This window comes from Meriones unguiculatus, chromosome 1, assembly GCF_030254825.1.
Source record: "Meriones unguiculatus strain TT.TT164.6M chromosome 1, Bangor_MerUng_6.1, whole genome shotgun sequence".
In the NCBI taxonomy this organism is placed as follows: domain Eukaryota; kingdom Metazoa; phylum Chordata; class Mammalia; order Rodentia; family Muridae; genus Meriones; species Meriones unguiculatus.
This window is the reverse complement of record NC_083349.1, coordinates 169126262-169141570: the sequence shown is the minus strand read 5'-3', so window position 1 is coordinate 169141570 and position 15309 is coordinate 169126262. Positions and strand designations below refer to the sequence as shown.

Here is a 15309-nt window from a genome sequence, read left to right as displayed (position 1 = left end):
ACCCCCAAGGAGAAAGTCTGTCTAAAAATAATATCCCCTAGCAGACCAGTGAGTTTGAGGTTCGCTGGGGCTAGGTGGTGAGACCCTGCTTTCAAAACAATAAATCAAAGTCAGGCACGGTGCTGCATGAATTTAATCCAGCACTCAGGAAGCATAGGCAAGTGGATCTCTCTGAGTTTGAGGCCAGCCTGATCTACTAGCAAGCACCAGGCCAGACAAGTGAGACCTCATCTTAAAACGAAAAAGCAAAATAAATAAATCAAGTAAGGAGTGGTGGATGATGGGGTGACAGTGATAACTACCAATTTCCAATACTTAAAGCTGTATTGGTTTTAATTTTTAGAGACTAAATTATTTTAATACTAATGTTCACTTACGTCTTAAGTCCACTTCCTCGCAAGTGTAACTAAAGGCAATATCAGTTCTGAGAGACATCCTTGTTTAGTTCACAATGAGCAAGCATGAGTCAGTCATTGAATAACAGATGAACACAGTAATAACTCTATTCCAAGCAGAGCTGACTGGGGCTAGAGAGATGGCTAAGTAAATAAGAGACCTTGTTGCTCTTCCAGAGGACCAAGGTTCGGTTCCCAGAACCCATACCTTACAACACCTGTAATTCTAGTTCCAAAGGATCTTCTGACTGCCCCAAACATCAGACAGAATATATTTTAGTAGATATAATAACATATACTAAAGGTACTAACTGATATGAAGACTGAGTCAAAATTACTCCCTAAAACCTTTCATGGAATAAATTATTCCATGCCCATGTAGGTGTTTTTCAAACTTGCTCATTTTGAAATAGTCAGCGAGAATACCAAACACCACCTCAGAAAGAAGCATCACTAGAGCAGTGTGGGCTGGCTGTGCGCACAGGAGATGAGGCCTTCTTCTCAGTCCAGAGCCATTGTGAGGGGCAGAAGGAAGAAGGCAGTGGGGGGAGATGATATTGTCCTAACGTCTCAGACTCAGAACGTCTACACAGCTACGCCTCACATAGAGCCCAGGATGCTTTTGCTGACTCTTGCTACCATGTTGTAGTACCACTTGTACTACAGAGTCTACAACAGTGAAGAGAAATAAATGTCACAGTACCGGAGCCACCTGCACCACTTGCAGCTGTATGTGTTGAGGTTGCTGCAGCCCAGATGTGGACTGAGACACAGGGATATACTGAATCCTCTGGTAGTCCCCCTGAGGTGTTCGGTAATCGGTTGTTAAGGTCTGGGACAGTTCTGTCATTGCCTGAGTTAGAAGATCTGTTGTCTAGAAGAAAAAAGAAATCACAGAACATATTAGTAAATATGCTGTAGCAATTTCGGTGCTCTTAAGTCCTGCTACAATTCAGTTTGGCACAGGGTGCATCAAGGAAATACAGTCTGGCCTAAGGGCCTGACTCTCACCCAGTGGATCTGCTCAGAGCTGCTGATATCATCACTGTGAAGGAAAGATTAGAAGTTTCCTGCTTCTCCTTTGGCAGGGAGATTTGGAAAGCATTGGCAAGGAGACCCACGCATTAGCACAATGCTGTAAGAACCAGGCTGAGGGACATAGCCCTATCTGCACCAATTAATAAATGATTGGCATGGCTTTATTGTTTGTTTGTTTGTTTGTTTGTTTGTTTAAGAGAGGATGGGCACTAAAGGGAATGAAACGCTCTTGCTGGGCTGGAGAGATGACTCAGAGGTTAAGAGCACTGGCCACTCTTCCAAAGGTCCTAAGTTCAATTCCCAACAAGCACATGGTGGCTCACAACCTTCTATAGTGATATCTGATGCCATCTTCTGGCGTACAGCTATACATGCAGGCAGAACACTGTATACACAACAAATAAATAAATCTTAAAAAACAAAACCCCAAAATGCTCTTCCTAGATATCCACTCACCACCACAGTCTCTCCAGTGGCACTATCTGTCGTTAAGACAGCTGGGGTGGCGCTGATCACAGCTGTCGTCAGCGGCGTGTGGATGGTGTTGGGAAGCTGGGCATACTCTGGGTGTTTCTTTCGAATGTGTTGGACCATCTTGGTCTGAAAAATGAAGGAAAAATAAAGAAACAATTACTGCAGCTAAAGTAGAAAAGGGTAAGTTTAAAGCCAACCTGTGCTAGATGGCAAGACCATGCAGGACCCCTGGATGAGAAAGCTATCTATTAAGACATCCTCATTTTGTAAAGGTTCTGACGTCATGCTTAGTCAGAGCCAGTGCCATACCTTGCTGCTATACTGCTTGGAGCAGTGTGGGCAGCAGACAGGAGGGGTGGCGATGGTACCGGTCAGCTGGGTGTGGGTGCTCAGCATAGGGTCAGGCTCTCCAGGGCCAGCAGGACGAAGTTTCCGAATGCTTGGTGGGAGTTCAGCTCCTGGGTGGTTCTTCAGAATATGGGCTTTGCGCTTGCTGGCACTCTTATAAACCTGTAAGTTTAAAATATTTGGCCATGAAAGCAATGTAAAGTTCTACTTTCTTGCTTAAAGCAAAATAAGAAATTTCATTCTTATTTATTCTTAAGAAAAGGAGAAAAATGTATCAACATAGCCCAAAATAAAACATATCAACACGCCACAGTATGTGGCGGGACATCCCTGTAATCTCAGCTCTCAAGAGACTGTAGCAGGAGACATCTAGTTGAGTGCCATCTTGGACTCCTCAGTAAGTCTAATGCAGTGTGATCTACAGAGCAGAACCCTGTCTTAGAATAAGGAGGGCTGCTAGACAAGGGGGCACCAGGCAGCGGCCAGCCTGGTCTACAAGTGAGTTCCAGGTCAGTCAGGGCTCTATTGCACAGAGAAACTCTGTCTTGAAAGGAAAAAAAAAAAAAAAAAAACAGTGTCCTGGCACACTCCTGCAATCCCAGAACTCAGGGAGGTATGCGGAACTCTATGAGTTCCAGGCTAGTCTGGTCTACAAAGCAAGTCTAGGACAGCCAAGGCTACACAGAGAAACCCTGTCTAAAAAAAAAAAAAAAGAAAAAAGAAAAAAATAGAGCTGTTGTGGTCTATACCTATAATCCTAGTTCTCAAGAGGGAAGGGCAAGAGGATTGCAACTGCAAGGCCAGTCTGAGCTACACAGCAAGATCCTATCCAAAACCAACCAACCAACCAACCAACAAAAAACCTAGGGCTATGGGTGCAAGTAAAAGTTAGAATCTAATATAAATATGCTACACAATTTCCTTGAATTTCCTGTATAAATTTAAGATAGTAATTATAAAAACACCCTTTACCAAAAGTTTAAAAGGTAAGGTACATACCACAGTCAGCAGCCCTGGTCTTCTTATGTAACTGCAACAGCACAAGCTGAGAATTCTACCACAAACCTTTATCTACCACATAACTTGCAAGCTGACAGACTATTTTGAGCTTGGAAGTGTCAAATAAATTCATATTCTAGGTAATTAATATTCTCTATTGTAAAAGTCACAGATGGGACAATAAGAAAGCAAAGTCAATGAATTCCTCAAAAAGCTTACATTTAATTTTTTTAACATTATAGTTTGTGTATCTTTCTTTCGTTCTATCCATCCATACATCCACTGGGTTTTTTTCATTGTTGGGTTTTTTGGTTTTTGGTTTTTATTTTTGTTTGTTTGTTTTTTTTTTGAGTCAGGGTTTCTCTGTGCAGCCCTGGCTATCCTCAAACTCAGAGATCTACCTGCCTCTGCCTCCTGAGCACTAGGATCAAAGGCATGCACCACCACTGCCTGCCCGACACACTTATTTAATCATTCATTCATTCATTCATTCATTCATTCATTCAAGGCAGGGTTTCTCTTTAGCTTTGGCTGTCCTAGAACTTGCTCTGTAGACCAGGCTGACCCAGCGCAGCCCAGCCAGGAGGAAGGTTTTGTTCCTACCTTATCACAGTACTGACAGAAGTAATCGCGGTTGGGTTTTATGATGGGTAGGGTTAACTCAGGCACCTCTTCTATCTTCATGTCTGGATGCCTCTTTGATAAGTGATTTACCTGGAAAAGAGAGAAAGACAGACACACACGTAGGGAGCGAGCCATTACAAACCCAAGTTAAACCAAAGCCTCTGGGAATGAGGGCTAAAAGTTAACTCTGAAGCAAATGCTCAAAACAGTAAGGTCTTTGCCCAGAGCTAGCCTGACAAGACACTGGACACCAAAGTGTCCGTGGACTCTGTCAACAGGAGTGAGTAAATCATTAAACAAATAATCAAAGGTGAGTCAGTAGAGTCCCATCAACAGTCTCGGTCTAAAAGGAGAACCATTAGAGAAGAGAAAAAAAAACTTTCCTGATGAATTATGCTGATGCAAACCTGGCTTTCACTTTTAAATCGTCTTACTGAGACTGCTGAGTGGATACAAAGTAAGATTCTAAATTTTAACTGCTAAGATTTTCTAACCACCTTAGCAGAAACACATGGTCTGAGTCAGGAGAAAGCAATAAATTGTCCTGATGTTTCCCCTAATCTGGGACCACACTCCCTGCTTTAAAAGGAAGTTTCCTTATGTCACTGTTTCCTAACTGGACAAGGATGACACTAATAAGGAACAGTAGGTCGGAAATAAAGAAATAAAGACACCACCAGAAAGGACATTAAACAGATGAGAGGAGGGAAACAAAATGAGATCAAGGACACTAAAAAAAAAAAAAAAAAAAAAAAAAGAGATCAAGGTAAAGAAAAACAAATAATGAAAAGGTAGAAGTCTAGGTATGTAGCTTCCTGGGACAGCACACACCAAATAGGTACAGGACCCCAGGTTCCTAGCATCAAAAGGGGAAAAGGTAAGGGCATGCAGGCTGTCTTTCAAAAGGTCATCCAAAAAGTGGTTCAGAAGGGAAAAGGGAGACAGAAAGAAAAGAAGCCCAAACTGGGGGACTGATTGCTTTTCTTCTCCCCTAGCCTCTAGCTGACACATCCACAGATCTAATTTGGCAAGGCTCGCTGCCAATGGGAGGATCTGGAGCAGCTCCTCCCACACTGACCAGCATGCCTCGTCTCCGGAAGCCCATCATGCACAGGCGGCACTTGAACGTGAAGCTGTCGTAGTCTGTGGAGGTGATGCGGGGTTTGAAGGTCTTGGATCGGCTGATGCGGTCCGCTTTCTTGGCCTCCCTTTCCGGGTTATGCATCCTCTGCATGTGCTCCCGGAGCTTGTCTTTTCGCTATTTGGAGAGATTTCATTTAAAAGGGTACAGGCAAAGACAGAAAATGTTTAATTGAAAAAAAAAATTAAGACTTATTTATTTATTATGTATACAATGCTCTGCCTGCATGAGATCCCATTATAGATGGTCATGAGTCACCATGTGGTTGCTAGGAATTGAACTCAGGACCTCTGGGAGAGCAACCAAGTGCTCTGAACCTCTGAGCCATCTCTCCAGCCCTTAATTGATTTTTTTTTTTTAAATCAACACTGATTCCTTGGGAACCCACTGACCACGCCAGCCAGGGAAGCAGGCAGGCTAACTGTAGATCTTCACTTCTCCCGCCTCTTTTCCAAATCCATTCTCCAGTCTCATCCCCAGGTTTGTAGCAGATCACCTACTACAGCCCAGCCCCCTCTCCAGTGGATCAAACATATCTTCCTCTCTGTAATTTTTTGAAAGAAAATGGCCCTACAGTCTCACAGGGAATGGCAGTTTTAGGAGGTGTGGCTTTGTTGGAGGAAGAGGATTAGTGGGGGCAGCTTTGAGGTCTCAGGAGCTCAAGCTAGGCCTCGTGGCTCATTTGCTTCCTGCTGCCTGCACCATCTCTGCCTGCATGCATGCCACCATGCTGCCTGCCATGACGATAATAGCCTAAACCTCTCCACTGTAAGCCAGCCCCAATTAAATGTTGTCCTTTATAAGAGGTGCCCTGCTCATGCTGTCTCTTCACACCAATAAAACCCTCTAAACTTCTTTCCCCTGGATTCATCAGTTGATCCCAGGCACTCCCTGGGAACATATCAGCTAAGCCTGCCAGAGAAGCTAGTGAGTCAGCAGAGCAGGTGGGTAAGGTCAGATCTTCACTCTCCCTTCTCTCCCCCAGTTTCATCCTCAGCTCTGTAGCAGACTACCTATTGTGGCTTCTCCTTGCAGAACTTTTAATAACAATAAACGAAGAAACTAAGACATTCCATGATAAAACCAAACTTAAGCAATGACTGTCTATAAATCCAACACTACAAAAGGTGATAGAAGGAAACTCCAATCTAAAGAGATTGACCACGTGTAAAACACACACACACGCACACACACGGAATAAATAACTCCAAACCAGCAAATCAAGGAGGGAAACAAATGCATGTACACACACACACACACTCACTCTCACACACCCTACCTCACAATAACAAAAATAACAGGAATCAAAAAACACTGCTCATTGGTATCTCTAGGAGCAAGACAAGGTTGTCCTTTTTCTTCATACCTCAATATATACTTGGAAGTCTTAGCTAGAGCAAGAGATCAAGGAGATCAAGGGGATACAAACTGAAAGGGAAGAAGTCAAAATATATCTGCAGATGATATGATAGTATACAGGGTATACACAGACATTGTCTACAACTAATAATCTCTTTCAGCAAAGTGGCTAGATATGAAGTTAACTCAGAAAAATCAGTAACCCTCCTATAGGCAAAGGACAAATGGACCGAGAAAGAAATCAGAGAAAGAACACTCTTCACCATAGCCTCAAATAATATAAAATATATTGGGGTACCGCTAACCAAGCAAGTTAAAGACTTATATGACAAACACTTCAAAACATGTAAAAGAGAAATTGAAGAAGATAACAGAAGATGGAAAGATTACTCAATGCTCATGGATTGGTAGGATTAATATAGTAAAAATGGCCATCCTTCCAAAAGCAGTCTACAGAGTCAATGCAATCCCCATCAAAATTCCAACACAATTATTCACAGATCTTGAAAGAAACAATTTTCAGTTTCATATGGAAACATTAAACAACAACAACAACAAATTGGATAGCTAAAACAATCCTGAATATGTGCAGGTAACCATGGAGGCCAGAAGAGGATGCTGGAGCCCTGGAGATGAAGTTACAAGATGGCTGTGTGCTGTCCAGTGTGAGGGCTGGGAACTAAGCTTGGGTCCCCTAGAAGAGCAGCAAGTGCCCTTACCCATTCAGTTGTCTCTCTAGCTCTCACCCTGGGTTTTGGGAAAAAAAAACTATGCACTTATATAGAAGAACTCAAAAACTATGTACAGTAAGTTTGGTATTAAGAACTATGCCAACTAAGTGTGGTAGGCACATCTTTAATCTCAGCACTCAGGAGGCAGAGGCAGGAAGATCTTTATGAGTTCAAGGCCAGCCTGGTCTACAAATCAAGTCCAGGACAGTCAGGATTATACAGAGAAACCCTGTCTTGAAAAACCAAAAGGAAAAAAAAGAAAAACAAAATAGAAACAAACAACAAAACCTAAACAACACATTGAGCCTGTGGCTTACACCTACATGGAGCATCAAATTAAAGCCAAAGTGTTGTGTCTGAAGATCCTCAAAACTTGGAGGCTAAGGTGGGAAAATCACCTGAGCCCAGGATTTTGAGGTTAGCCTATGCAACAAAGAAAACAAAAACAAAAAACAAATCTATGTTGTAGGCTCACCTACAGTATACTCAAGTTTCTAAGTCCATAAAACAAGAGATTTGTAATTCATTATACAATAAAACCTTTCTGAAATTCACTTGGAATTTACTAGAAAATCATTGTTAAATTGTATGGGAATTGAATAATACATGGCTTTGTAAAGTCAACATTACTTATCAAAATGAGAGAATTAAGCAGTTCACATCCCAAAAGAAAAAGCAAACTTAGGACAAGCGTGGCAGCACACACCTGTAATCACAGCACTGCCACTGGGAGGCAGAGGCAGGCAGATCTCTGAATTAAGAGGCCAGCCTGGTCTACAAAGTGAGTCCAGGACAGCCAGGGCTACACAGAGAAACCCTGTCTCAAAAAGAAAAAAAGAAAAAAAAAAAAAAAAGAAACTAAAAATAAATAAATCCGATCATCTGACTCTATGGAGTTCTCTGCTCTTGGAAAATGATTAAACTTATTAATCTTAGAAAGATCTTGAATTGTCCCATAAGGCTAATTCTCCCCCATCTTTCAGCACAGGGACTTAATTCATCACTTGAGTTTTCAGTACATGTTCCCAGCAACTGCGTCTTGGGTGCCACCATGGTCAGGAAGGACGCCAGGAGCTGGGTTCCAGGGAAGACAGCCTTCACCTACTTGCCCCTGCTAAACTGAGTATGCTGCTGCTTCTTTCTGTACTTTCTTCCTGTAGCCCCTGCTCTTGCACCTGGGGTACTGTGTGGATATTGCTCAGTTTCCCAGTCCATGGTAAAAGCTAAGAGCACTGTCCTTTGCAACAGTATTTCTTTTCAGTGCAGGCGCAAGCTGAAGCTCCATTGCCTTTCCACCTTCCCTGATTGCCAGCACTCCCTAATCCCTTGCTCCCACATAATTCCTTCCAACAGAGCAGTTCAGTGTAACGGAATCATTTCCTAAGTCTCAAAGCCCCCTACTAATACCATATCATGCCATGTGTGCAGTGATTGGCAAATTATTTCTTTGTTGTTAAATCTCCATAAGGTCTTTCCCTCCTAACACCGTCATCACAGTCTGTCCTGCTATTTCTGTTAGCTCCTTGACATTATTAGTAGCATTCCCAAACATTTAGCTACACAAGTCACAAGTCTTAACTTCTCACCCTCTCCCTTCATTCTTTCATCCATGCCAAGATAGTGAATTTTCCTTCACACATCTGTCTTCCGCCCACAGCCTCTGCCTAAATTTAGACACAGTTCCGTAAGACCTCTGGCTCCCCTCACCACGAGGTAAATTATTCAGCAAAGCAAGCTGGCTCAACCTAACTTGCAGGCCAAATCTCACCACCGGCCTCCTCCACAGCCTCATCCATTCCACTTCTCACCGCGTCATCTCCTTAGTCCCTGCTGCTACTTATGCTTGCAAAGTCTTCATGCCTCACTCATTCCTCATCCTCTCCCTTTCCGTAGCTACGGAAGAGCTATGATGGTGTCACCAGCAAAAGGTCCTATGGGGATTCATAACAAGCATTTCATTCAGAGATCAAGAAATGCCCCGATGAGGTGGTATCCGCCAGGTGGACTGTTGTGAATCTAAAAATTGATTTCAATCCAGGAATAAGAAGACCAAAAGGAGAGATGGTACCCCTCACTGAAGTAACTCCACACAGCAAGACTGCAAAGAGGAAGGAGGAGCCAGGTCTTGTGTTGTCTTTGATGCTGTGATGAGAACTGCATAGAGATCTATCTGCATAGAGAACTGCAAAGGGTTTTTTCAGAAGGGCGACAATAGCAGATTTGTTCTCTGGAAAAGCTGGTTAGAGTCTGAAAAGGGCATTGCAGTCATGGTAGCTGTGGTGCCCACTTGGCCAAGGCAAGAGGTTTATATGGACTTCCCTTCCAGCTTTGCTCCACACTGGAGTCAGCTAAAAAAGAAACTGGCAGCAGTCTGAAAGATGGGGCCCAAAGCAGCTGCCATGCTGTGCTGTGTCTGGAGGTGGCACTGGGTGAGAAGGTACTCTCACCCAGTATAGTCTCCCTCCTTCCACTTGGCCACCAGCTCTCTCCATGACTTCCAGACCTACTGGCCGACTCCAGACATGCCCCTAGATACGGCCTCCCACCAACCCTCCATCGTAGGATCACACTGTAGTCGGAGGAGCTAGGGTCCCAGATTCCCAGATAAGATCCACTCGACCACCCAGAGCAGCACTTCGATGGGTGCAATAGTGACTTCTCATGCCCAGATCCTCCTTTCAGACTCTTATTTCTACATCTTCTCCTATAATTAAGTTCTTAGTCACATTAGGGCATCCCTTATTCTCTAACAGTTGTAGTAGTTTTGATTCCTTGAATCAACCCTATCTAACAGAATAAAATTAAAGGAGAAAACAGAAGCAGAAAGATTTTGTTTTCTTCTTAATTCCTTTTGCTTTTAAAGTTTTTATTCCATGTATTTTATTTGTAGGAGGAGACTCACATGCCATGGCGCATGTGTGGAAGACAAGAAGACAACTTGCAAGAATCTGTTTTCTCTTAGTATGTGTGTCCAGGGACTGAACTCAGGTTGTTAGTCATGACAGCAGGGACCTTTATCCACTGATCCACTTGACTGGCCCATCTCGTTGTTTTTGTTTTTAACCTTCTTAAGCATTAAACTAATACCGGGCATTAAAAAATAATCAAAAAGTACTGATCCAGGCATAGTGGCACATGTCTATAAGCCCAATACTCAGCAAGTGGAGGCAGGAGGATGAGGAACTCAAGGCTAGCCTTAATAGCACACCCCATGTGAGGCCAGCTTAGATCATTTGAGACCCTTTCTCAAAGAACAGCAACAACAATGTATTGTATGGATAGAATGGATGGAATGGCAAACGCTAACATCACAGCACAGGGATTCTCTTACAAAGAAAGTTTTTATAGAGTTGGAGATGTAGTTTGTTGGTAGAGTCTTTGACTAGCATACACAAAACCCTAAGTTTAAACCCCATATCCAACATAGAAGGTGTTGAGGGGCAAGGGGAAAGAGGAGAGGAGAAGGAAAGAGGGGGAAAAAAGAGGAGAGGGGGGCAAGAAGAAAAGAAGGAAAAAGAAGAGAGTAGGAAAGGGAACAAATGAAATCTAAAGGAGAAGTGTGAGGGGGAAAGGCTTAGACCACTATGCAGAATGCAATGACTTCAAGGGCTAAAAGTATTTCTACAGTAGATGAGTAGTGTGGCACACTCAGGCAAGGAATAAGGAAACAAGGAAGGGAAGAGAAGGAGAGGGAAGCAGGGAAGGGAAAGAGAACGGAGAGAGAGGAAATGAGGCAAGACAAGAGGAGACGAGACTATGGTGCGGTGTGCCTGTAATCCCAGGACTTGGGGGTAAAAGCAAGAGAATAACAAGTTTTGAGGTCAGCCTGATCTACATTGAAAACATTGTCTGGGAAAGAAAACAAAGAAAAATGATAGTGGGAGGAAAAGAGGGAGAACAAAAAAAAAGTGAGAGAGAGAGAGAGAGAGAGAGAGAGAGAGAGAAAAGAATGTAGGAAAACCCCAGTCCAATTTATACTGGTCATATTGGGGTGCTTTAAAACTGTGTGTGTGCTCCTGTACAGCGTGCATGTGGACAGGGCATGGTTTGCATGTGCAGGCCAGAAGATAACCTGTGGGATAAGTTCCCTTCTTCCACTATATGAATTTCAAGGATCAAACACAGGGTGTTAAGCCCAGTGGCAAGCACCCCTGCTCACTGATCCATCCATCTCATCAGCCCATTTTGGTTGTTGAGACAAGGTCTCACTCTATACCCAGGCTGGCCCTTAATTTGCTACATAGTCTAGGCTGACCTCAAACTCATGGCAATCCCCCTATGTCAGGCCTCCTGAGTATTGTGATTCCAGATCGATACCTCCATACACAGCCCATAGTGGAATTCCTCAGAGATTTCAATCATGACAATATACTGTAAGCCATTGCAAACATAATCCATAATTAATCTATAATGGGTGTGCCACAATACTTAAGCTTTTTCTCTTTAATGTTCGCATTCCTTATGAACATACCTCTCACTTGTCCCCTCCTAAGCATCCATTTTAGATTCTTCTCCAGTTTCTTACTTATTTAATTTTACTGATCATTAGAGTGACAAGGACACACATAGCATAAGGTGATGTGGAGGGCAAGAACAACTTTTAGGGGCAGGTTCTCTCCTTTTACCGTGGGAGCTGGGCATCAAACTCAGACTCATGTGGCAAGTGCCTTTACCCACTGAACCATCACAGCGGCCCTCTTTCAGTTTCTCTGACAAGTGACTGCAGCCATATTTAGCAGTGACCATCACTAACAAATATCTGAGTTTCCTGCAGATATCCCTTGGCCACTTCTTAATTCCAGGCAGGTTACTGGTTTGGATTTCGCTTTGTTTTCTTTTGTGTTCACTATGTAGCACAAACTGGCTTGCCATTTACTATATAGCTCAGACTAGCTTCAAATTCAAACCCCTTCTGCCTCGGCCTCCTGGAATTCCATGCCAAGCTCCGAAGGTTTTATCAGAGGCCTTGAAATCACTACATTCTCCAGAGTAGTCCAAGCCCTTGGACCTGTCTCCTCTGACATCTTTATGGTCCCATCTCTACTGGAGAAGCTCCTGCTGCTGAGATGACTTCCCTGCAGGCTCTTATCTAAATAAATATTCAACAACAACAACAAGAAGAAAGAGCTCTTGATTCTGTGAGTAGGTAAATGTACTGGTCTCTTTGGACTCCCACAATAGCAATTCAGTTCTGCTAACCATCACTTAGGACATGTGCACAAAGCCATGAAACAAGCAGGTGTTTGGCCTTAGCCTGAGTTGATCCTGAGAAGGACAGTCCCCTCCAGCTAGGGGTTGGCTTCCTACCTTAAATTGCTTTCCGCAAGTGGAACACAGGAAGTCCTTTCGGTCGGAATGCCGGAGCATGTGTAGTCTCAGCTTGTCGGGGCGGCAGAAGGCCTTGTCACACTCGGTACACTGGTAGATCTTTTCAGAGTGGAAGCTTCGCACGTGCTTTTTCACCTGGCAGTAAAGACCAGAGGATGCTCAGGCCAAAGGAAAGGACCAGAGGTGGCTATGACGCTAGAGGGAGCCAACGAACCACTGAGGACTCTCAGCAGCCTGGCCAGTCAAGGGATGACTGCCTCAGTAACACACACAGCCTCTTTTCATAAAGAGACAGAACAGACCAGAAAGCCCCGTAAATCTGAACCTCCCAGGTAACTTAAAGCATAAAGGAAAGAGCACTGCCTCGATCTTTTGTACCATTTTCTTCATTTTTAAGGCTAAAAGCAGAATTGCTTGGATTTAAATGTATCTTACTAAAAGATTGCTAAAATCTTTACCTATCAGAAAACAAGTCATTTGTCCTCATTTTTGTTTCTACATATGTAGAGGTAATTTGGCTTCATTAGCAGCTGATCCTTTCATATCTTCCTATAAAATCAGGTCTGGGATGCAGCTCAGTGTAACACAACTGCCTGCAGCCACACACGCTCGAGGCCCTAGGTTCAATCTCAGCTCTGGAAGAAAAGAGTCAGGTTCTGAAGAATGAAAGATAGAAATCAGATGACATTGGCAACGCTACTCCATAAGAACAACACTGATTTCCGTCCTCCTCAACTAGGACATAGTCCTTTGACTTTCAGAGAATTCTATAGCTTTACCCTAGATTAAACTCCAGTACTCAGGTGGGGATGGGAGGCAGAGAAGGACTTAGGTTCTGAACTCTCTTAGCTATAAATAATAAGCAAAAAAGAGCTTTGGAAGAGGATAAAGCTCAAGTGAACGTGTACTTAGCATGTGGGATGCTTTGACTTTAACAGCCAGCACTAAAGGGAAAAAGAGAAAAGCAAGCAAGCTGTGGACAGAAGCTAAGGAGAAAATCCACCAAACTGCTCCTTTAAAGCACTTGGCTTCAGTAACGTAGGTGTTCCTTTTGCCATTGCATTATGCCTTAACAACTGTGTGAAGAGGAACATCCCAGCACTCTCATTGTTAGAACTAAGATTAAATATGTGCGTGTATTTTTCCCCTTTTAGCTTGTTTTTGTTTTTGTTTTTGCTTTCTTTATGTAGCCTTGGCTGTCCTGAAACTAGCTCTGTAGACCAGGCTGGCCTCATGCAGATATCTGCCTGCCTCTGCCTCCCTAGTGCTAGAATTAAAGGTGTGCACCACCATGCCCAGCAATTTAAATAATATTTTATGAGATACTGTGATTTGATTATTTACTGAATATAAAAATATTATCAGTTAAAATTAAATCTGGGACACTCTGGAATTTCTTTATCCCCAATTGTGCCCCAGTACTACAGCAGATAGTCAGTGCTTGGCATAACACTCTTTTGTTTATATAGCAACCCTCTTTGTTTCCTTCCAACATAAATAGCCTTAATAAGAAGCAAGGCAGGAAAGCAGAATGGTGGGGAGATGTTTCCCACCAGAAGCGAAGAAATATGTGCTGCTGGTTCTATGCTGTTTCATAAGTAATGGATATTTGTCAAAGATTTTTAAAATGATTTTTTCAAAATAATAACCAGGTTTGGTGTTTCAAGATGATTTTTATATTTATTTTTAGTGTGTGTGTGTCACAATGCACATGGAGATCAGAGAACAATTTGCAGGATGTTCCAGGGATTGAAGTCAGATCATCTGGCTTGGCAGCAAGCACCTTTACCCACTTGGCGATCTTGCCAGCCCCAGATGTGGTATTTATTATTAGAATATAACTTAAGACATTTAAATAACACTGATCTGGACAACTAATGAAATACTCTGTAAGTGAAATGTAGTTTGAAAAGTATTGCAAAGTTATTTCAAAAAAAGGGATGAAAATGCAGGTGCTGAATGGTCTCAGTTTTCCAAAAATTGAAGTTTCTTTTACCAAAAGATGGAAGCAGACAGGAATGTCAGCCACAGACACTCACCTGAATAAAATCTGGGAACCGTTTCTTACAAGTTGGGCAGGTGAAGTAGCCATCATTGACATGAATGGCCACATGATCTTTCAACAAATCAAGGCGGTCAAAAGATTCTGGGCAAAAAATGCAAGAGTAAGTCTTCTGGTCGGAATGGAGCTTCATGTGGCTCTCCAGGGAGGCACTGCTGAGGAAGCCCTTGTTACAGAGGTCACAGGTCAATGGGCAGTTCCCCTCCCGCCCATGGAAGCGCAAGTGTTGGTCCAGTTTGTCCTTTTCCCGGAAGGCCTTCCCACACTGCAGACATTTAAAAGGCCGGAAGGACTTCCGGATAAACAGATGCTGAAGAGCTGCATTCTGAAAGACACAAACAGAGCCCTGTGCTGAGGAAACCAAGAGTGACTCCTACAATCAGACTTCCTGGAGAAGCCGACCGAACTCAAGGACGCACAGGGAAAGGAGACTGGTGAGAACGGCTGAGGCTAAAGCCCAAAGAAGTTTGTCTTGAAGAGACACAGTTTTGGAGTTTCACCTTCTATCTACATATATGTACTGAAAGGATTTATGGAAATTTCAAAACATATTTCTCTCTCTTTCTTTCTCTTTGGAGACAGGATCTCTCAATAGAGCTCTGGCTGTCCTGCAACCCGCAGATACCCCTGCCTCTGCATCCCAAGTGCTTAAAGGATTAAAGGCATGTGACACTACAGCCTGCTCAAGACAGGTTTTCAACAGAAAACTAAAAAAGCAAGAAAGCAAATCCAGAGAAAAACAGAACAAAACTGGAAATTTGAAAGAAAAATCTTGGGTAAATGGCACATGCATGGATGAGACTAGAGTAT

The 15309-nt window shown here is 43.1% G+C and overlaps 1 protein-coding gene across 4 annotated transcripts in view; it reads right to left on the bottom strand.

Annotated features, from left to right (window-relative positions):
* Prdm10 (PR/SET domain 10) overlaps positions 1-15309 on the bottom strand; it is a 110012-nt gene that overhangs the window by 25281 nt on the left and 69422 nt on the right. For 3 of the 4 annotated variants that reach the window (XM_060371332.1, XM_060371340.1, XM_060371335.1), the window contains 7 exons: positions 14477-14824; positions 12417-12572; positions 4957-5136; positions 3858-3968; positions 2217-2417; positions 1890-2033; positions 1099-1269 (listed from right to left, as the gene is read on the bottom strand). In XM_060371332.1, the coding sequence (XP_060227315.1) occupies positions 1099-1269; positions 1890-2033; positions 2217-2417; positions 3858-3968; positions 4957-5136; positions 12417-12572; positions 14477-14824 (1311 nt within the window). The remainder of the gene's footprint in view (positions 1-1098; positions 1270-1889; positions 2034-2216; positions 2418-3857; positions 3969-4956; positions 5137-12416; positions 12573-14476; positions 14825-15309) is intronic. The other variant, XM_060371345.1, reaches the window with a different exon arrangement.